This window comes from Colletotrichum phormii, assembly GCF_030913505.1.
Source record: "Colletotrichum phormii strain CBS 102054 chromosome Unknown BDP81scaffold_6, whole genome shotgun sequence".
NCBI lineage: Eukaryota > Fungi > Ascomycota > Sordariomycetes > Glomerellales > Glomerellaceae > Colletotrichum > Colletotrichum phormii.
The window spans coordinates 1,118,832-1,139,226 of NW_026851448.1; the positions used below are offsets into that span (position 1 = coordinate 1,118,832).

At 53.7% G+C, this 20,395-nt stretch overlaps 7 protein-coding genes across 7 annotated transcripts; 4 read left to right on the forward strand and 3 right to left on the reverse strand.

Annotated features, from left to right (window-relative positions):
* Nucleotides 1–919: 919 nt before the first annotated feature.
* BDP81DRAFT_193583 (uncharacterized protein) lies at nucleotides 920–4,186 on the reverse strand. The gene is made up of 3 exons (XM_060582446.1): nucleotides 3,833–4,186; nucleotides 1,571–3,738; nucleotides 920–1,519 (listed from the first exon to the last, which is right to left on the reverse strand). Exons 1-3 carry the CDS (start codon nucleotides 4,045–4,047, stop codon nucleotides 1,191–1,193), a joined length of 2,712 nt encoding a protein of 903 aa, XP_060447534.1. The 5' UTR covers nucleotides 4,048–4,186; the 3' UTR covers nucleotides 920–1,190.
* A 471-nt stretch (nucleotides 4,187–4,657) lies between these two features.
* Nucleotides 4,658–6,469, reverse strand: BDP81DRAFT_422982 (eukaryotic aspartyl protease). The gene is made up of 3 exons (XM_060590043.1): nucleotides 6,212–6,469; nucleotides 5,996–6,149; nucleotides 4,658–5,937 (listed from the first exon to the last, which is right to left on the reverse strand). Exons 1-3 carry the CDS (start codon nucleotides 6,308–6,310, stop codon nucleotides 4,991–4,993), a joined length of 1,200 nt encoding a protein of 399 aa, XP_060447535.1. The 5' UTR covers nucleotides 6,311–6,469; the 3' UTR covers nucleotides 4,658–4,990.
* A 2,283-nt stretch (nucleotides 6,470–8,752) lies between these two features.
* On the forward strand, nucleotides 8,753–10,324 carry BDP81DRAFT_314212 (serine hydroxymethyltransferase; the record flags this gene model as incomplete). The annotated part of the gene is made up of 3 exons (XM_060583976.1): nucleotides 8,753–8,797; nucleotides 8,858–9,273; nucleotides 9,337–10,324. The coding sequence occupies 3 exons, from the start codon at nucleotides 8,753–8,755 to the stop codon at nucleotides 10,322–10,324; spliced, it is 1,449 nt and encodes a 482-aa protein (XP_060447536.1).
* Nucleotides 10,325–10,896: 572 nt separating this feature from the next.
* On the forward strand, nucleotides 10,897–12,246 carry BDP81DRAFT_370648 (putative necrosis-inducing factor-domain-containing protein). Its single transcript, XM_060586616.1, has one exon. It carries the CDS (start codon nucleotides 11,089–11,091, stop codon nucleotides 12,136–12,138), a length of 1,050 nt encoding a protein of 349 aa, XP_060447537.1. The 5' UTR covers nucleotides 10,897–11,088; the 3' UTR covers nucleotides 12,139–12,246.
* A 409-nt stretch (nucleotides 12,247–12,655) lies between these two features.
* Nucleotides 12,656–13,919, reverse strand: BDP81DRAFT_422987 (uncharacterized protein). Its single transcript, XM_060590044.1, has 4 exons — nucleotides 13,696–13,919; nucleotides 13,472–13,641; nucleotides 13,104–13,172; nucleotides 12,656–13,022 (listed from the first exon to the last, which is right to left on the reverse strand). The coding sequence occupies exons 1-3, from the start codon at nucleotides 13,834–13,836 to the stop codon at nucleotides 13,133–13,135; spliced, it is 351 nt and encodes a 116-aa protein (XP_060447538.1). The 5' UTR covers nucleotides 13,837–13,919; the 3' UTR covers nucleotides 12,656–13,022; nucleotides 13,104–13,132.
* BDP81DRAFT_422990 (uncharacterized protein) lies at nucleotides 13,625–14,713 on the forward strand. Its single transcript, XM_060590045.1, has 3 exons — nucleotides 13,625–13,641; nucleotides 13,904–14,116; nucleotides 14,342–14,713. Exons 2-3 carry the CDS (start codon nucleotides 14,057–14,059, stop codon nucleotides 14,462–14,464), a joined length of 183 nt encoding a protein of 60 aa, XP_060447539.1. The 5' UTR covers nucleotides 13,625–13,641; nucleotides 13,904–14,056; the 3' UTR covers nucleotides 14,465–14,713.
* Nucleotides 14,714–15,498: 785 nt separating this feature from the next.
* On the forward strand, nucleotides 15,499–18,844 carry BDP81DRAFT_447830 (lipa and NB-ARC domain-containing protein; the record flags this gene model as incomplete). Its single annotated transcript, XM_060592226.1, has 5 exons — nucleotides 15,499–15,501; nucleotides 15,694–16,693; nucleotides 16,774–18,190; nucleotides 18,374–18,756; nucleotides 18,819–18,844. The coding sequence occupies 5 exons, from the start codon at nucleotides 15,499–15,501 to the stop codon at nucleotides 18,842–18,844; spliced, it is 2,829 nt and encodes a 942-aa protein (XP_060447540.1).
* Nucleotides 18,845–20,395: the final 1,551 nt, after the last annotated feature.

Genomic DNA, 20,395 nt, shown 5'->3' on the forward strand with positions numbered 1-20,395 from the left:
CGAGAGCCTCGAAGCTCTGAAACATAAACTCAAGTATTCAGACTATACTCTGTTTATCCGTACGGGGCCCGAACTTTGCCGAAGGGAAGTTAAGTCCTACGATTGATTCATCTCCGACTCAACTCTGCACTCTTACCGGCCGGCTGGGAAGGACTTCAGACGAACTATCAGCCATGCTGACATGCTCCGGCAACACCCCTCATTACTTCATCTTTGAATATGACATCGCGGGGAATAGCAACAGATCAGCGAGAGCATTCACACACAACACACCAAGGCACACAATTCATTGACGCAAATGCCACTAGTTTTTGATTAGGATACAAAGTGTCGGCTACTCGAATCACTCTATACACATGGAGCCAAACCCCTTTCCCCCCTTTCCACCGTTCCCGAGCCAAGGTTGATAAAAAAGGACCATGATTCCATTTCCCCCTCCCCTTTCGCGAAACCCCCCCACCTTTCCCCCCGTTGTGCGTTTGGTTTCATTGGAAAACAATAAAAGGAGGGAAAGCAAAGACCTTCCTTCCCCGCTGTGCCAGTGTGGCACAAAACCTCTCTCACTCTCTCCCATGGTTTGATTCTTCCATGTCGACACACACCCACCCCGTAAAAGAACAAAAAAAGAGCCGCCCTTTCTGGCGATCATCTACTGAGTTTTTGTCAACTCTCCTCCGAAAACTTTCTAATAACACAAGGGCCAGAACGCCAAGAGTCAGAGGGTTGTTGGTCGAACAGAGAAACATCTCTCATGCAACTTCTTCCCCGTGTACCCATCCATTCATCATCAATCAGGCCACCCCTTTTGCGTCGCTCAACACAGCAAACCCGCTGTCTGGGTCGCAGACGCGATTTGAAAGAAAAAAATAGTCCCTTTCTCTCTCTCTCTCTCTCACCAACTCCGAAAGGACATCGCTTCCCTGGCTATTCAGACACCGTAGAGTAAATGGAAATCGGCATTTTGTTGACGCAAGATACACCACGGCCGACTGAGATGGAGGTCGTAGGTATCACTTTTGTGCTGATCCGGGCCGCGGTGGATGTTGCACCGCTTGAGACGAAGGCGCGGCATAGGGCGTCGTCTTCTGACGACCGTTTCGTGCTGTGGCCTCTCCCGAAGGTCGCCTGGACACTGGAACCCGCGGCGGCGGGGGTGGACCCTGCGAAGGCAGTTGAGGTTTACCATATTGCTAGTTTGGCTTCCTTTGCTGCTGTTGAGGTATAACCGGAATGGGTACCGGCGTCACTTTGTGTGGGATTGGCGGAGTTCCGTTGGGCTTTCCTACACTACCGACAGGGCTCTGCGGCTTCGGGGTACCACCTGCGGCCATACGCGCTCGCATGTTGGCATTGTAGGGAGACCCTTGGCCGTTGGGGTCGTCGACGGGAGCTGGGGTCATGTTGTTGCCTTCATGTGTGCCCTGGATCTTGGTCCCGAAAGCTGCGCTCGTTTGCTGTGCAGCGGCTCTATATCTCGCTTGCTCGGCGTGGAGGCGCTGCTGGTCTGTCCTTGCAACGGCTGTATTGTATCCAGTTAGAGAATTCATAGGTTGTTGAGGGAGGTGACTACCATTCGGATAATGCTGACGGTTGATCGGAGGGGTGCCAGGCACGTTCTGGTGGGGAGTGGATCCATAGTACCGTTGCTGCTGCTGGTGTGGAGTTGGCGAATTGTATTGACCAGCTGGTACTTGAGGCGACATGTTCCGCGGTTGCATGTTGTTAGCACCATTAGCGTAGTAACCTGCGTAGCCCTGGGACGGCGTGCTCGGCTGTTGCGGGAAAGACTGCTGGTAGGGCTGCTGGAAGCGAGCATTGGGCGTGCCGTGTGAAGGCGTGCCTGCATACCCGGAGTACTGTGGAGGTCGCTGTTGAGAGCCATACTGAACACCCTGGTGGCCATACGGTGTTTGTGCCTTTCCGACGTGCTGCGCGTAGTTGGTGTATCCATTGGTGGCCCGGTAATTGCCCGGTTGACCGGGACGGGGCTGCTGTGCATGAGGCATCTGGTGGGGTACGCCGCCCGGACGAGGAACGGAACCTTGTTGCGGGGGCATGGCGGGTTGCTGGCCCGATCGGTAGTAGTTGGACGGCGCGAGTGAAGGCGTTCGGGTGGGGGTTCCGTACTGCCCCGCCGCGTACTGGCCGTTATAGGGAGTGGATGCACTAGGTGTCCGGTGAGGGGCAGGCCGGTTCGTGGGAGCAGAAGCGGCGGCACTCTGCTGTTGACGCATCCGGGCTTGCGTTGCGGCATCGTCCTCCATGACACCCTTGTACTGATCTGTGCGGACCTCGAGCTTGGTGCTGATGAGAAGCTCCTCAAGTTGGTCACCGTTGAGTTTAGCCACAGCGTAGGGAGGAAGAGCGCCGACAATCAGACTGAGCTGAGCCCTCAGTGCTTCGTACGTCATAGTCTCCTCTTCCGTTGGTGCCGAGACAGCACCGTGAGAAAGCAAGTCGCCATTGACGGGATCGCCTGCATAACGATTCTGTGATGATGGCAAGGTGAGGTTGCGGATGCGCTGATACGACAGCAAGGTCTCAATCATGTCAGTGACTTCATCCAGGAATTCGTCAACCTCCTTGTCGGCGGGGTCCTTATCCTTGGGTTTCGACAGGACATCGTTCATGTCTTCCAGCGCCGGGTCCACCAGCCATTCATCCCACTTCTCAATCGCCTCATTGACGAACTCCTCGTCCACGTCTCCGGTCTCGACCACCTTGTCTCCAACGTGGTTCTCGAGCATGTCATCGTCATCATCGACTTCCTGCAACTCCGACTCAATGAGGCGGTTGAAGTTTCGCTGTCCAGTAAGCTGCCAGTACATGCGACCAGCATGGCTGGACGGAACGACAGAGCCGGAATCATCTCTGCAGGGCGCGAAGCTGGAGAACGCGCTGCGAAACAACGACTCCATTTCGTTCACTTCAATTTCGGTAGACGAGGGTCGGTGGCCTGCAAGACTTTGAGCGCGTTCGCGCTGTCTGGTCTTGCTCTTGGACGAGGGTGCCGCATTGGTGTAGTCCAAGTAGCAGCCGACGGCGACCTTTTTGCTAGAATAAGATTCGTTGTAGTACTTGGACTTTTGCGCCGGCTCGGGATGGTAAAAACCGAGGACATTTCCCTTGACCAGCTGCTTCGGTTGCTTGGGCGGCTGCAGTGGAGGGAGGGGTCTGCTCGAGGAAAACAGCTCCCCAAGAGTGGCTGATCTTTCGCTCTGGCGAGAAGGAACAATGTAGGTTTTCGATATGCCCAAAGGAAGTTCCAATGACGATGCCTTTGCAGCGGAGCTCTCTTGTCCTGGGACCTTCTTGGGCAGACTTGAGAAGAGCTGCTTGCCATGAGGGCCGAGGCCAACAACTGTCAAGACAGCGTTACCTGGAGTGACTTCTGGGACTGGTTTGACGTTGCTGACGTTCACAGCGCTGCGTGGGTACGATATCTCCCTTCGAAGGAGGTCCATTGCCTTCTGCTGGAACTCCATGGTCTGCACCACAGCGCCGCCATCAATGACCTCCTTGTCCTTCTCAACCTTGGCCGATTGAAGTTCTTGAAGTTGATCTTTGACGGCTTCGACGACGTCGGCCGCGAGTTCGTCGACATGCGAGTACGAGTCGTGGCTGACCTTGTCGGCGATGGTGGCAGGGCTATCGGCGGACTTTTGGCGTTTCGCGTCGGGCTGTTCCGCATCGGGTTCGGGAAGGCGACGCTTCAGAATTGATGGGTTTGCATCGAAGCTATGGGCTGCACGTCAGTACAATGCGGCCTCGGGTTTGATGAATGGGGATGGGCGCGCAGCCAAGGGCGCAAAGGGGGCCGCGGCAATCGTACCTGCTAAGAACAGCGAAATAGTTCTTAATGAGGGGTTTATGATCCTCCTTTGGGACTTCAGCGTCGACTTCCATCTTCTCGGGTCCATCGCCGTTAACTTCGTCGCCCTCATCCTCGGTGTCGCGCTTCCTCTTCACAGGGACGACAGGTTGGGGGGACTCAGCATGGTCCGGTCCAGGGATGCCGTTTGCCTGGACCGAATCCGGCTGCGCCATTGTGAAAATCGTCGTCGGGGATCGTGGTTGTGGCTATCGGTGGGAATTGTCGCGATGCCAGGGCGTTTCGGGCGGTTCGTTCTGTCGATGTCGCGCGGGACGACGGGGGTGGTCGGTAGCCCAGTGGAGGGCGGGATTGTCGCGACGCGCGAGGTTCGTCGGTCGCTCGTCTTGGTGGAACTCCAAAACCTTTTTTCGTCAAGCGTCGCGAGGCCAGGCGTTTTGGGGAACCTTTTCATCCAAGAACACACTCAAAGACAAGCAACGGTACTCGGAAAATGAATGGGGTCCATCAAAGTCGCCGTTTTTGGATTTTTTTCACCTTGCAAATGCTCCTGGAGCAATTCCCCTGCGTGACTGTCGGGAGGCTATACTGGAAAATTAGAGAGAACCACGGGTCCTTGTTGGTTGCTGGCGAAAAGGCACTGAGCTGAGGCCAGCAGCGATTGGCCTGCCGATCTGAATAAGCGGGTCTGTTACCCACGTGATGATTTGGTCCGTGCAGAGCAAAAATGGGCCCCACGTTACGCTTACACCTTGGTGACTTATGGATACTGCCTTTTGATAATGAGGTGAAGTACCTTTACAGTTGGTACGCTGAACATTTCAACCCAGAGTTTATGCAGAGGTTAGCTTATTGAAGCTTCTTTCTAGTGTTACAGGAGCATTCAGTTCATTTACAATGTGATCTATTGTATATCCATAACATGAACTTGCAAGTTTATGAATTACAGCAATGCAGTCGCGACCCCTTGAGAAGTAGACCCCATTTCACATGAAAGATGCACGATGAGACAGATGCTCGAAGAAAAATGCTACTATTGGTATTCTCACAACGGTGTCCAGACTAGCTACCTATCGTAGTTACATTACAGCCGCACCTTGAATCTGATTGACCGAGTAATCGACGTATTCTCAAGGAAAGGGGGTTATCAGTAGGCGTTTATTTCTTAGCCTTGGCCAGACCAACGGCGTTCTTGCCGAGGTCGTAAACGGAGTACCACCGGCGGAGGAAGGCGTCTCCCAAGATAACGAGGGGGCCGACCGGCTCGGGGAAGTCCATGCCCTGGAAGGTGGAGATGCAGCTGCCAGATACCTCCAGGACGTAATCGTAAGCGGAGATGCTGAAGTTGTAGCCAGAGAGAGTGAAGGTGATGTCGGGAAGCTCGTCACGCTTGGAGCACTCAACAGAGTACTGGCCGTTGTAACCCTTCTTGGCACCGATCTCCTTGTTGAGCAGCTCAGCAAGAGCAGAGGGAAGGACGTTCAGGGAAGTACCGGTGTCAAGGATGGCACCGTGTCCCTCGAGGTCAGCGGTCTCGTCGCCAAGAGTGATGGCGTCAAGGTCAACCTCCCAGTAAGCCTTGCGGCGGAGGGGGATGTAGGTGATCTTGCCCTCGTAATGAGAGTCATCGAGGCCACCGAAGGTAGCCTCGCTCTCGTCACCCTCCTCGTTGGTGTCTCCGAGGTAGAAGGCGAAGACAGGCTCGTCGATAGCCTTCTGTTTAACAAGGTTGTAGAAAGGAGGGACAATCTTGTTGACGGAAATGGTATCGTAACCAAGACCGAGGATACCGTCGAAGCGGCCGAAGGCAAAGGCAAGGCCGGGCTCGCTGGTAGCCTCGGCAAAGTCCTGCTTCTTGATCTTGAGGTCGCCAATGGAGACGTCATCCTGGGAGACGAAACCAGTCAAGCTGCCAGAGCCGTAGTGGATCTCGAACTCGGAGCCGTTGGACTTGTAGGTGGAAGACGACGAAGAGTCGTACTTGGAGTGCAGGTAGCATGCAATGCTACCGCACTGCTGGGAAGGAACCCACAGGTTGGAGCTACCAGTGTCCAGGACAACCTTGAAGGTCTGGGGAGGAGTACCGATCTCGATCTCGGAGAAGTCTGAAGTGCGAAATTTAGTTTACTGATGGTGGCTAACAAAGAAATGCATGGAACGTACACTGAGCGTTCATGAAGTTGCTCACGGGCACGGGGTGCTCGCCAGTGCTTGTGAAGGGCTTCTGGTTGAACATGGCATCGGCATGGCTGTCAGGGCGAGCGCCCATGTACTTCTGGCCGAGCTGTCTGACTTGGTGCTCAATAGGAACAGAGTTCTAAGGATGACAGCAGTCAGTAAACAGTGTTGCGGAGATGCTAGACGATGGGTTCAACATACAAGTTGCTCCTCGATGGGGACCTTCTTGAGCTTCAGCTTGTGGACTTCGGCCTGGGCCGCGCCCAACAGCACGGCCGCGGTGAGGAGAGTGCTCTTCATCGTGGCTGTTAACCTCGATTACCCAGATTACGATGATTTTTGGCGCCCTGCGTCTTCGTGCTGGTGATACTGAGGAGATGGCGGTTGAAACGGATGGGGGGGGGATGATGATGTGTTGACGGGGGGAAGATGCGGAAGCTGGGGCGGCGCCTGTACCTATTAAGTAGGTAGGTACCTTTGCTGTGGCACTGGCAGGTGTGGCAGGCTACTCAGACTTACCTTAGCAACTGCGCCCCCGTGACAACCTGCCCACTCGCCTCCGCAAGGCACGAAGGACCATGACGCAGCACCCGATAGGTGCAGGTACCTTATCTGCCTATCAAAAGCTGGGGTTGGTTCGAAAGATCCACTTTAGCTGGCTGGGGGAGCAACCATGGAACCTAAGACGGCGCGGAGCTGCCCCAACTCGCCCAAGGCACGCAGCGAGTTAGAAGCCCGAGACAGAGCTCCTGGCAGCTCTCATACGCTCGGTGACACTCACACTCACACTGCTCCCGTCTCCGTCCTCTCACACTCGCAGGGTGATGCGGCTGCCAGTACGGAGCTTGCGTGTCTGATCGCGTGTCCCTGCAGCCTTCTACACCCCGAAGCCATTGTGCACTCAGTCGATCCTGCGCCGGAGAGATGCACTGTTGAGCGCAGCGCGCTGGACTCTGGAGTGTCAGCAGCGGGATAACATTGCGACGGGGACCCTGACATCACGCAACGAGGTGGATTGATGAGATAAGGCAAGACAGCTCAGCTCGCCTTCGGTAACCGATTCCCTGACTCTCTCTCACTCGGGTATCCGTGGGCCAAGCTTGACTTGCTTACCTTATTGCTCTAGCACCCTGCATCCAAAGCGTGCCTGGGAGCCAAGGTGCCTGCGTCTTGGCTGGCGCCTTGGTACCTGAGGCCAAAGCATCCTCCCCTAGGTACCTACTCCGTACGGACCGGGAGTAGACTGTCTCGGAGCTCGGGGCCAATGTGGATGCGATCCAGATGAGTCAGCATTTCCCAAGAGCAGAGCGTGACCCATGTTGAGCTAGGGATCGAGGCCTTCCAGGTTCTCTCGCGCCAAATGCGCTTTGGAGATGGACTAAACTGCACGCAGGTAGGTAGTCACAATTACCTCAGTGTTGGCCCAAGTCACCCTTTGCAATTGCCTCAACTCAAAGCAGGAATCCTATGGTTCACGTCAAAGCCGCATAGAGTTTGATGTGAAAAGTCTTGAATTATCTAGAGTTGCGATTCAGACATTGGCCAATCACAAATACTCTTGAAATGAGCTAAGAGAAATGCAACCGTCTTGACTCTCTCACCTTCCGCCGACATCGCAACTGTCACTTCATGGGGTCTTTGGCGTAGACAGTAATAATAGTGGTTCTGCATCAACGCTGCGATGAATAGTTCTCACAAGTAAAAGGCAGGCCTGTCTTGCTGACTACGGCGTTTCAAGCACAGAGCTTCCATACGTTGTGGAAGCTGTAGCTAAGCGCGGAGACGGAATACTGCTGTCTGTTTCAAGAATGACTCTTCTTTCTCGGGTGATTTCCTCGACATGAGGCCCTTACTTCCTTTCCCCCAATTTGTCGAGAACGAGGTGGCTGGGAACTCACCGACGAAGCACATCAATCGAGAGAAAGTGTGCGAATTACTATTCTTTTCGGAGAATAATTATGAGACTGATATTGAGTCACAATTCAATTGCCACAAGTGGTCCGCTCGTGTTTGTCCCGGCTCACCCGAAGCCTAGTACTCCGTACTTGTCTGAAGCTCTCGAGTCTTGAGACGGTTGAGGCGGGGGAGGCACGAGCAGCTAAACGGTCCAACTGCACCCCCGTCGTTGTGAAATGGGGTCCGTTTCCCTCGGTGACTCGTGGAACCGTTCCAGAATCGGAGTCGACGAGACCCGCCACAGGATGTGAGTTCAGGGAACGTCAGGGAAGCGCCGTTTTAGCGTTCCAACCGGGAACCACAGGGGAGTCCACCAAAGGCCCAAAGTACTCCAAGCTCGCTGTCGCAAACTGTCGAGCGATCCCAATTTAGCGAACCAAATGCCTCCGAATTGTCCCTGCCATAGGCACTCCGTAGCGGTGGTGCTTGTCCATTGTCAAGCCATCACTGATCAGTCGACTATCGAGGGGTCCGCGCCAGTTTTTTTAGTTTTTTTCTCCAATTCCACCGCATACTGCGTAAGGTGGTAAGGTACTTACAGCTCGACCCCGCCAATCACACCCCGCTAACCCCCACCGCTTCAGCATTCGATTCACATTTTGCTCCCTCCGATGTTCTGCCAAATTTTCTCAAGCTTTTTTCCCATCCCTTCATAACCTTGCCGGCCTCCCTCTCCTCCTCTTCTTTACCTACATCTACTTCTCTTCTTGCCATTGCTTGCGAGAATCCCTTTTCTTCTTTTCCTCAACTTCACATCTACGATCCTTCGTAACACCACACATCACAATGGCTGCTACTGGTTCCTACTCCCTCCCCGTCTCCCACAAGGAGGTAAGTCTACTCTTTTTGCCCCGCCATGCCTTACAGGCCTATATACTGACTCACCGATAGATGTTGGAGAAGTCTCTCATCGACTCCGACCCTGAGGTCGCCGAGATCATGAAGGACGAGATCAAGCGCCAGCGCGAGTCCATCATTCTCATTGCCTCCGAGAACGTCACCTCCCGTGCCGTCTTCGATGCCCTTGGATCCCCCATGTCCAACAAGTACTCCGAGGGCCAGCCCGGTGCCAGATACTACGGTGGCAACGAGCACATCGACCAGATCGAGATCCTCTGCCAAAACCGTGCCCTCAAGGCCTTCAACCTTGACTCCTCCAAGTGGGGTGTCAACGTTCAGTGCCTGTCTGGCTCTCCCGCCAACCTCCAGGTCTACCAGGCCATCATGCCCGTCCACGGCCGCCTCATGGGTCTCGACCTCCCCCACGGTGGTCACTTGTCCCACGGCTACCAGACCCCCGCCAAGAAGTACGTTGCCATACGGATGTGACGCTCAATCGAAGAATCATAGCTAACTCTCCTCCCCAACAGGATCTCTGCCGTCTCTACCTACTTCGAGACCATGCCCTACCGCGTCAACCTCGACACCGGCATCATTGACTACGATCAGCTCGAGAAGAACGCCCAGCTCTTCCGCCCCAAGGTCCTCGTCGCCGGTACCTCTGCCTACTGCCGTCTGATCGACTACGGCCGCATGCGCAAGATCGCCGACTCCGTCGGTGCCTACCTCGTCGTCGACATGGCTCACATCTCCGGTCTCATTGCCGCCGGCGTCATCCCCTCCCCCTTCGAGTACGCCGACATCGTCACCACCACCACCCACAAGTCCCTCCGTGGCCCCCGCGGTGCCATGATCTTCTTCCGCAAGGGCGTGCGCTCCGTCAACGCCAAGGGCCAGGAGACCCTCTACGACCTCGAGAACCCCATCAACTTCTCCGTCTTCCCCGGTCACCAGGGTGGCCCCCACAACCACACCATCACTGCCCTCGCCGTTGCCCTGAAGCAGGCTGCCAGCCCCGACTTCAAGGCCTACCAGCAGAAGGTCATTGACAACGCCAAGGCCATTGAGAACAAGTTCAAGGCCCTCGGCCACAAGCTCGTCGCCGACGGCACCGACTCCCACATGGTCCTCGTCGACCTCCGCCAGTTCAACTTGGACGGTGCCCGTGTCGAGGCCGTTCTCGAGCAGATCAACATCACCTGCAACAAGAACTCCATCCCCGGCGACAAGAGCGCCCTTACCCCCTGCGGTCTCCGCATCGGTACCCCCGCCATGACCTCCCGTGGATTCGGAGAGGCCGACTTCGAGCGTGTCGCCAACTACATTGATGAGTCCATCAAGATCTGCAAGGAGGTCCAGGCTTCTCTGCCCAAGGAGGCCAACAAGCTCAAGGACTTCAAGGCCACCGTCGCCGGCGGCCAGGTTGCCAAGATCAACAACCTCCGCAAGGAGGTTGCCGAGTGGAGCGGCAGCTTCCCCCTCCCTGTCGAGGGCTGGCGTGTCGACGCTGGCATCTAAATCATGCCAGCGGATTGCGGGGACTAGTGTAGTCCACGTATGCTAGGGAGAGCGACGTGGGAAAAGAGTAGATCAAGGGAGGGAATCGATATATACCACTCTGGGCTTTGATTAGGCTCAGTTCAACAAAAATGGTTCAGAAGGGAATAAGCGTGGGGCGACCCAAATCGTCAAGGGGGGTCCGGGTTTCGCGCATGACATTTAACATGGCTCATGAACAAAGGGAAAATGGTGCTTCAAAGAGCACTGCTGCATTTTACATAGGCGTTGCAATATTTTCAAGCGGAAAAAACAAATACCGGGAAGGGTAAACCAAAAATTCTGGAGGCGGGAGTTGGGGGTGGCGTTCTCAACTGCGGCCATTTTTAGGTAGCTGACTGCTTCAACGCGGTCAATCGCTCAAATGCAATCAACACGTTGACAAGCAAGCATATGTGTCTTGTTCCTGTGCTCTCTCGATGTTTGAATAGCCGTTGCGCCCTGTTTGTGGCGTTGAGACATTCGAAGCCAGCCACGAAGCCAGTTGTGACAATCTGATACCAACAAGGAAGAAGACGAAGTTCGACAACAGTGTTCTTTGAAGCAGCAAAGCCATTGTGAAGCATCGTTCTCGAGTCAAAAGACTCTAAAGTCTCTAGCCATACTGTCTATGCTTACTCCATAATGGCCTTGTCTTTCTTTATACCTGATAGCTGCTCAGTCTCTTGTCTGAACACCATAAGTCTTTCTTCTTGTTCACAACGAGCTTGAGGCGTTCCACTGGAATGCCTCGAAGGCTGAACTACATAACCAAAGGTCCTGTCCGAGGCTTTCGTTCTGATTCTTTTCTCGACAGGCCAGACAGCAAACACAAACACTCCACAACAATACACCATTTCCTCTATCACTTAGACATCGACACCTACACCATCAAAACCTGTAAGTATACCTCCACGCCAACCTCAACTAACGAGCACAGTTCATCCCTCTCTCACCCTCCAAAATCAACATCACGACTTATATCAAAGTCCAAGGTAAGCTTCCACACAAAGCTGACCAAACTAACATCCCTCCCCATCATCCTCCTCACCCTCGCCAACATAACACCGGCCCTCACACTATACATACCCAATTTCCTAAACTACACAAACAGCACAAACATAACCTACCACATCCCACCTCCTCCAGCCCCCTCCGGCACCCTCCCCAGCACCATCTCCACCCTCCAAACACCAGACAAAAACGACCTCGTCTGGGTCCCGCCAAGCAGCCCAACCTTCTACCGCGGCAACCGCCGCTACGAAGACGAAGTCTGCGGCGCCTCCTCCTTCACAGGCATAACCCGCGCCACATCCCCCCTGACAACAGACTGCCTCGCCCTCGCCGACGACGCGGCAAAAGAGCGTTACGTCTGGTACGCAAAGGGCTTCGTCGACAACACCACCATCCTCGGCATCCGCTCCCACGGCACCTGCACCTTTGGCATCAAACCCCCCTACGCGGATGCGTTACCGCGGATCATGACGGGGTGGTACGTCGGCGGCGTGGACGTCGCGGAGGTGGTTCGCACCGCGGTGCGGGATTACGACGTCGCGGGCCAGATTGGCGCGAGCGGGATGATGCATTGCTGGGCGAATCGGCAGAACCATGTCGATGTGCAGTGGGCTATTTACGGTGCGAGTGAGCAGGCTGAGGCGGGCAACTTTTGGGCGCCGCCTGTGCCTGCGAATTCGGGTGCTGGGAAGGGTGGGATTGTGAGTACTGGGGTGATTACTGGGGTTTTGGTTTTCTGGTTGTTATTGTTGTTTTGGTATATTGTGAACCGAGTGTTGTAGATGTATGGTTGTTGGTACTTGGTTGGTAAGTTGCAAGAGAAATGATACAAGCTTTTGGTGTACCACGGACTTCGTGTAAGGCGTCATGTAGCTTGAAAGTTCGGAGAGAACTTCACCGTCGATGTAAGTCAAGGCCTCGCTTCAAGTCTATTTTCCTGCAAGTGACAGATACAACCAATTCATGTGAGAAGCACATGTCTCCTTTGCCTAATTCTTTTCAGGTCTCGATTTGCGGACTTTCTACAGTGGCTCAGCAAATTGCGTAAAGAATGGAAAGGCGCGTTATACTCCACGCCAACTGTTGCCTTCGCGATCTCGCCAATTCAAAGTTTCGTGTCATGTTGCCTCAATCAACTTTCCGAGTCGTCTGTAGTACGAGCCCGTGCCAAAACCTTGATGGTTTATCCAGACAGTCGGGATCGTGCACAGCTCGCACAATTGTGCGCCTACGAAGAAGACTTTTTGACGTCGTGACTGTAACGTGACTCAAGGACACTCTCATACTGTTTATGGGAAAGAGGTTCATAATCAGGGACTTATTTTTCAGAAACATTGTCGTCTTCACAAAGCTCTGTGCAACCTAGCAGACGCAGCATCAAACCTTGATTCGTCAGAGGCGTTCACGCCCATACTTCAGGAGCTATCGAGGACCGCAGAATGTTGCATCCTTGACGATCATTTTAAGAACCGTGATACATTGACAGAGTTCATACGGCGGATAGTGACCTCGATATATCTGAAAGACTGCGTGTTCATGTACTCTGATAGGCAGACTCAAGCGAGGCTGAACTCTGATCCGAAGTAAATGCCACTTGACAAACATGTTCGTCTCATAGTGGTTTCGGACGAAAGAGAAGGGACTTCAGCTATGAGGCAAGGAAACTCTGTGATACTCAATATTCGGTGTAAGTCAAACCGCCGGGACAAATGGGGCCATGAGGAGGGGGTCGAGATCAAAACGTCACCTTTGCCATGACTCCCACGAATATGAATTTTACTCCCGTTGCCCCGACCAAAACAAGCCGTATTCTGGGCTGCAATGTTGAAGGGTTAGTGGCTGCTTGTACGCCCAGCCCGGGAATAGCGACATAACACAAGGCTTCGTCTGGAAGGGCTGCAACGGGAACACGAAAACCAGGCGCTTGCATTTCGTAATGAAGCCGAAAGGAGCGGTCTAAAAGTCTCAGTTTCCGTAGTTGTCCCTCTTGACCAAGGCAGTAGTTAAGTGTTGGTGTCGTGAACCGGTTCCGATGGCAGCCGTTGAGATTGTAGGCGCCGTCCTGAGTCAAGACGGCGTCACGGACTCACGATAATCGGAGGGAGATCCACTTGCCGTAGGTCAGCTGCCCGATTCTTCACCGTATCATCGGATGGCGTTGGGAACCATGAGAGGTGATGCGACCAAATCCGTGTTGCTCGAGAGTCGTATCTGACGGAGCAAAAAGTCGTGTGAGGTCTATTGAGAGCCGGCAAACCAAAACTTAATGTTGCATTGTCGTCAGGCTGTCAAAAAGTGTCAGATAATAGAAGGCGTCGCGTTGTGTCACAGGAACCCACCAACGAAGCGCCTTTTTCGAGGTTCACCCGCTTTAGAGTGTGTTCAAAAGTCAAGTTACATGTGCCAAGATGCCCGGCCCGTGCTGTGCTAAGAGCAGAAACTAAGAGCACAAGCGGCCGTGTCGGCGCTGCATGATGCATATCTGGTAGGGGCGGGATCGAGACAGAGAGACAAAACAGTGGCTTGCGTTAGGCTGGTTATCCATACCTTATCTCAACGATATTGTGGGTGCTTGAGCTTGAGAGCTGTTTCGATATGGCCTCTTCTCTTTGAGTCACCAGACCAGCCTGGTGTGTGCAGCGCATTCGCGCATCGGCATAGAGCGAGGGCAACCGGATTCTTCGCCCCAAGTAGGACTCCATGTCTCCTCATTCGCTCTTCGTTGGTGGACCGCTCAGTGGCTCAGCTTCAGCGAAGCAGGGTGAGTCAACGTTTTATCACGACAGTCGTTGCTGCTTACGTTGTCACTCTCTTTCATCGCCTGCGCCTGCGCCTTCACCGAAATCGAAACGGAAGTGACAGGGCGGCGGCGCCGTCGCCTTCACAGTACACTTCACTGTCTTTTCGGGCGCATACTCTTCGTGTTGCTTGTTGTTGTACGCGGCCTGGACCAAGCGCCTCGCTGATCGCGACAATTCTCATGCAGCAAATCTGGACGTTGAGCCATCGCTCTCACGAGAGCTTCTGGACGACATGACAGAAACAGCACAGAGGCGAGCGAATGTCTCTCGCTTTGCTGCGGGCTGCGGGAAGGATGGAGATGGATAGAGACAGGCATGTCAGAGACACAGAACGAGAGGAGCAGAGCAAAAGAGCAATAGAGACGAAATCGGTGGCGCCGTTTGTATGTTTCAAAACGGCAAGTCTCTAGTGGCGTCGTTGCCGCCCTCCAATATCGTCCTCTTCCTCTTTCTCTTCCTCTTCCTTGGGATGTCGTGGACTTGTGGGTGTGCCTTCAGAGTCGGAAGGCGGATGAGGCGTCGTTGCATCGATAGTGGAGGACCCCGGCCATCTCGCACCTGCAGATGATGTGCCGTGACGTGACTACACTATCAAACTAGCAAGGCCAGGGCACCAATGGATCTTCGAATCCTTCCCCCAAACTGCCCAAACTGCCTTCCCTGTTGCATTCTGGGGTTAACTTGACCTCCCAAAATCATCCTGGCAGGGGCCACTTCACAACAGGTGTTCCATTATCCATCACAACGCACTTGTCCCAACTAAACACCCCTTCAACGGAACATCCTTCTGTTCAAGCCTACGAAGTACCCCCTGAGTCTTCAAGCTGGACCTTGTCTCTTCTTTCTTGTCTTTGATCATCGCTTGAATTCTCTCCGCGTCCGCCGTGGCTCGTGATATCTCTTCTCTTCCTTTCTCCACCGGGCTTAACCGCGGCTCCAGTGTGACCAACTCGCCCGGCGTGCTACACTCCATCACCGGGACATCTCCGGCCTGTCTGCCTTCTACGTTATTTAACTCTCGCAGCCTACTTATGGCGCTGCGCCTGCCCATGACTTGAGAACGAGGCGCTGGACGGTACCTACTTGGCCAACTCGACGCGCAACATTTATCCGCCTCATCTTGGCTTTCAGCTTTAGATTTCTACGTTCAAGCGGCAGGGGTTTTCCACTATAAAGACGGCCCCTCCACCTCCAAACTTGACTCTACTTTGAGCCGCAAAGTCAACGAAACCTGCGAGCCTCAGCAAATTGTAGAACACCAAGCTGCATTAGTGGGAAGGAAGAAAATAAGCAATCGTTAGAGAGCCCCCCTGCTGCTGACTCGGACTCGAGCATGCAAGTATGGTAAGCTTTTATCTCATTCCCCTCCTGTTTGTATTACGGAACGGCCCGCCGCTATGCTCGTCAGCATCCTTGTCACACCCCCTCTACCTTCTCCCTCACCTTCTGCTTCTCTCGCCTGTCAGCTCGCTTCCTTTCTTGTTGTTGCCGACAAATTCCACAATGAATACAGTTTCGCGATACTGACTGCCACAGGGGTCCATCAATAAGCAAGTTGCACGCTACGAAATCACTGCCGTCTTCACCCATCCTGACGCCTCCGTCGATATCGTCCTGGTCCATGGTCTAAATGGGCACCCCAAAAGTACATGGACTTCACCTTCACCTTCATCTCAACATGAAGATGGTGTCTTCTGGCCCACAGATCTACTACCGCAATCCCTGGGAAAGACCCGTGCCAATATCTTGGTCTATGGCTACAACGCAGACGTCTATACAACCAGTAAAAGCCATGCAAGTGCAAGTGCAAGCGACAACTTCATCTACCAACATGCTCAGACACTGGTTACGAACCTCGCCCTCTATCGTAAGAGCGAACACACAGACAAGAACCCCATCATCTTCGTCGCACACAGCCTGGGTGGCATTCTTGTCAAGCGTGCCCTCATGTACTCCAACGACTTGAGAGACAAGAACCAAGAGGACGCCAGGTCTATCTTCGTCTCCACCTTTGGAATCATTTTCCTGGGCACGCCACACACTGGATCTGGCATGGCAACATGGGGTGTCGTTTTGCAAAACATAGCAGACGCCATTGCACCCAAGAAAATGTTCGAGAGCGAGTCGGTCCTCCTCAAAACCTTAAAGAAGGACAACGAGACCCTGCAAAACATCAATAGCCACTTCCTCGACTTTTACCAGCGTTTCAAGATCCACATGGCCCATGAAAATCACAAGACCGACATCAAAGGAACGACGATGACGGTGGTGGATGCGAGTTCGGCCAGTCCACAACTGCCAGGCGTTGTTTACTACGGCATCGAGGCCCCTCATTCCGGAATGTGCAAGTTCAACAGTAGCAGCGCTCCAGGATACAGAAACGTTTCAACCGCTATTCGGACGTGGGCAGAAGAAGCCCCGCCAGTCATTCGAACCCGTTGGGACATTGAACTGGACGACAGGAAGGCTAGAGCACAATCTGAAGCAGCCGAGATCACTCGCGAGTATAACAGTCCTTCAGAGACTGTGATTTCAGGTATTATTCCCTTCTCTCGGAATTACCATGCCGACGATGGATAGTCAATTATGAATATTTATTCTGACATGTGCATCTAGAATATAGATATCTTCCAGCAGCTCAACAATCATCACCTGTTGACACGAAAAGCACCCGGTGCGCTTCTGTTTCTGACTCTGCCCCCCAAGTGTTGAACTCCGGTCCTCATCATGTTCATCCTGACCGATTCCGACCCAACTCGTTTTTCAAAGGGCGAGAGGACTACCTTGCAGATCTTCACAAGCTGTTGAAAGACCCGAAGAGGCGTTCACAAGGGACGTCTGCGGTTTTAATACATGGCATTCCTGGTGTCGGGAAAACGCATCTTGCTCGAGAGTATTACTTCAATCACAAGGACCAGTATTCTGGGGGCGTGTACTGGATCAGGTCTACCACGTTGCAAGACATGGAAGACGGGTTCTGGCGCATCGCGAAGACCCAGGCTATCAAGGGCATGGCTGCTCAAGGATATAAGAATGACTTGTTAAACCCACACAACATGGTCGATATCGTCAGAAGGTGGTTCAACGAGTCTAGCGATTGGCTGCTAGTGTTTGATGGTATTCGCGTCAACGACAAAGCCATACTCCGATACATACCCGACCGGCCAAACAGCAGTCTCATCTACACATCGACTGATCGGTGCGATCCTGGATCTCATCTTCTTGACAACCCCAGCATGATGAAGTTGCCTTTGCCGCCAATTCAAGACGCACAGGAGTTGTTGCTCGAAGAGATGGGAAAGAAACAGCCATATAACACTGATGATCTCAGACGGGCTCATGAATTGGTACAGCTGATGGGTCGCCTCCCTCTGATGATTCATGCCGCTGCTGTGAACATGAATACCACACGGGAACCGCTTGCAAAGTATCTCAAGACCTTTCGGGATTCGCCGAAAGTTGGCGAGCTTCCTGCATACATGGCGATTCGAGATCAGTTGCAGACCCGTGGTAACCACGCTGCGTTGAATCTGATCTACATCCTCTCCTTCTTCAGCCAATTTATACCAGTTGAGCTACTGGCTCTCGGTTTAGGAGCTTTGGACAAGCGGACACCTGTGAAAACGGAAACATCCAAGGGCAGAAGGAGTTTGACACAAACTTTTGTTACTTTGATAAGTTTCGCCCTCATTGAACGAAACGAGAGCGATGACGTCTCTTCCTCAAGCTCACAGAGCGGTCTCGACGCGGCTCCGGAGCCTTTGGATACACTCCGTGTGCACAGTATTGTTCAAGCGTTCTTTATTGAACATCTTGCCAAGGAGGGACAGCTGCATTTCTGGCTGGAGCGGGCCATCCGTGTCTTCTGCGCGTCGTTCGACGAGGCCTATACCAGGATAAACGACGAGCCTGCCACTGGCCTTCCTGAAGACTACAGACAATATATCCGGCACGGCAGAAGGCTGAAGGATCTTGTTGACCGCCATGCCGTCGACCGCCCGACTCACCAGGCTACAGAGCAACCCAGTTCGCAGTAAGTGGAAACTATCTAAAGGTCCCGTCGCAGCCCCTGTCATGCAATGATATCCTGTCAAAATTCTACGGCTGTATATCCGGATATCCAATCTCGTTGCTATCTCGTTGTCATCACCATTTTCGCTTCGTTCGATACGACTCTACGAAAAATTCAGTGAAGAGTACTGACGTTGAGGAATAGAACCGGACCCGTGGACCTTGTCGCTGCTCGAAGAGACTTGGAAGAACGACTTGCGAAGGTACCCGCAGACCTCAACGACTTGCAGAGAACCGTATCTACCCGAATCATCGACGGAAAGGAGGCTGCTCATAATTCTGTCTTCGAGCGCATGAACAGCCTATCGTCACATTCCACAGACGCCTCTGGTGCCGCTGTGCTCCCTCAATCACCAGGGGTCTACTCGCTCGAGTTGGAGCAAGAATACATATTGCCGCGGCCAATGGATAACCCGGTTCACTTCCACATGCCTTATGTGCCTTATGTGGATGAACAGGCGTCTTCGATCGAGTACCAGGGGTCCGAGGATCGAACCATAACTCCATACCCGCCCGACATTGAAGAAGGTCCATATGAGGACACGGCCGATGTTCCGTGGACTGTTGTGACCAAACACCGGTCGGTAAAGAAAAGGTCACTGAGGCGTTATCATGATCGTGGAGGAGCATGGAGAGAGACTGCCGCAGCGATAAACGATCCTCGTGTGAGCATTAGCCGGGAGTCTGCAAGAGGCCTCATCACCCCGCCTCAATCTTCCAGAGGAGGCAGATCACCCAGTCACTCCAAGGTTTCCGCAAGAAGCGAAGCTGAGGCCGAACTCCTTCACATCAAAAAGGGGTCACCGCCACCACCTCGTGGCGGTGGCCATATACACGACAAGGGCAGAAGCTCCAGTGCCGGTACATCTGTAAGGCCAATCTCGATGCTCGGAGCTTCAAGTTACGCCAAGGCCGTGTCAGGAACCGCGGTCGAGGAGGAGACGCCCTCATTTCCTACATTCGCTTCTCCACCTTCACGGGCCGCGACAATCGACAGGACAGCTGCTTACGACGATCGGTCCGTCTATAGCCTCCAGACCGTGAACAGCCGCACGCCTTCCGCCGCCCTCAGGTTGAAGGAAAACCAATTTCCAAAGTCAACTGGTTCTGGCAATGTGTCTCAACCGACTGAACCGTCTCGCCAGTCGCAAGGTCAAGAACCCACTTCGAAACCGTCCTTTCAAAGTTTCTTCAAGCGACTTGGGAAAGCAGCCAGCGGGAACAAGCGTCACGAGAAATCTGTTCAGGGGAAGGTTTCCTCCAGCGGCTCATCGATCTCGTCCGCTCCGAGATCGTCGGAAGAACTCCCATACACATACCGGGAAGACATGAGAACAGCAAACTCCAGTCCGGGCCCGGCTTACCCACCACAATTTCCCTCCGGATTGTCCGTTGTTACAAACCAACAGAGTAGTCTGCGACAGCATCCCCTCGATCGGCAGTCAAACTCCCAGCCACCGTACACATACCAGGAAGAGTCTTACGATGATGTTCTTTCTCAGTCTGATCCATGTCTCGGTCGCCCAAGTCTGAACGTGTTTCCCGCCGAGAACGTGGGATATCCGCCTCCGTTGCGGCCCGTCCCATCTAGCACATATCGAGACAACTATCGGTCGGGAAGTCCTATGAATCCTCCGCCGCCAAATGGGTATTCATCGCAGCCAATGTCTAGAAACCCAAGCTCAAACCCTCGGTATGCGACAGCGACTGGCTCAGCAGGCACACCTTTGAGCAGCAACAGCGGGAGCGTCAGGTCAAGTCTCCCTCATCGACGAGCACCGTCCATGGTGGAGACGGAGCCCTCACCGCGCCTTTCCCCGATAGAGATGGACCAGGTTTCTTACGACATGTGGGCGATTAGGCAAAGAGGGGGTCCCATTGACGAGGCGCTCTTTGGAGGCAGCAATATGCCTCGTCGACTGCCTGTCGGTCGTGTTCCCAGCTTCATACGGGAAAGTCCCACAATGAGTCCGCGGACCTTCTCTGGCGGCAGCGAGCCAATGTCTAGATCCGGGTCCGGGGGTATCAGAACTACAGATGGCAGACTAATCTCATTTGGCGATATTCCGGTCAACGTGGAAGAAGCGGAACGACGGCGTGTTCAGGCAGAACACGATCGACTCCAACGCAGATATGAAGAGGCTGTGGAGCTTTCACAGCGAGTCAG

Excerpts from the sequence above, each read along its gene's own strand:
- BDP81DRAFT_193583 (XM_060582446.1), bottom strand. The coding sequence starts at position 4,047 with ATGGCGCAGCCGGATTCGGTCCAGGCAAACGGCATCCCTGGACCGGAC. Across the intron at positions 3,739-3,832 it reads TATTTCGCTGTTCTTAGCAG|CTTCGATGCAAACCCATCAA; the intron begins GTACGATTGCCG and ends TGCAGCCCATAG. Across the intron at positions 1,520-1,570 it reads CCGTCAGCATTATCCGAATG|CCGTTGCAAGGACAGACCAG; the intron begins GTAGTCACCTCC and ends GATACAATACAG.
- BDP81DRAFT_422982 (XM_060590043.1), bottom strand. The coding sequence starts at position 6,310 with ATGAAGAGCACTCTCCTCACCGCGGCCGTGCTGTTGGGCGCGGCCCAG. Across the intron at positions 6,150-6,211 it reads TCCCCATCGAGGAGCAACTT|AACTCTGTTCCTATTGAGCA; the intron begins GTATGTTGAACC and ends TGTCATCCTTAG. Across the intron at positions 5,938-5,995 it reads CAACTTCATGAACGCTCAGT|ACTTCTCCGAGATCGAGATC; the intron begins GTACGTTCCATG and ends TTCGCACTTCAG.
- BDP81DRAFT_370648 (XM_060586616.1), top strand. The coding sequence starts at position 11,089 with ATGCCTCGAAGGCTGAACTACATAACCAAAGGTCCTGTCCGAGGCTTT.
- BDP81DRAFT_422987 (XM_060590044.1), bottom strand. The coding sequence starts at position 13,836 with ATGCATCATGCAGCGCCGACACGGCCGCTTGTGCTCTTAGTTTCTGCT. Across the intron at positions 13,642-13,695 it reads TCGAAAAAGGCGCTTCGTTG|CCTGACGACAATGCAACATT; the intron begins GTGGGTTCCTGT and ends ACTTTTTGACAG. Across the intron at positions 13,173-13,471 it reads AATCGGGCAGCTGACCTACG|CCCAGAATACGGCTTGTTTT; the intron begins GCAAGTGGATCT and ends TCAACATTGCAG.
- BDP81DRAFT_422990 (XM_060590045.1), top strand. The coding sequence starts at position 14,057 with ATGTCTCCTCATTCGCTCTTCGTTGGTGGACCGCTCAGTGGCTCAGCT. Across the intron at positions 14,117-14,341 it reads GCTCAGCTTCAGCGAAGCAG|GCAAATCTGGACGTTGAGCC; the intron begins GGTGAGTCAACG and ends AATTCTCATGCA.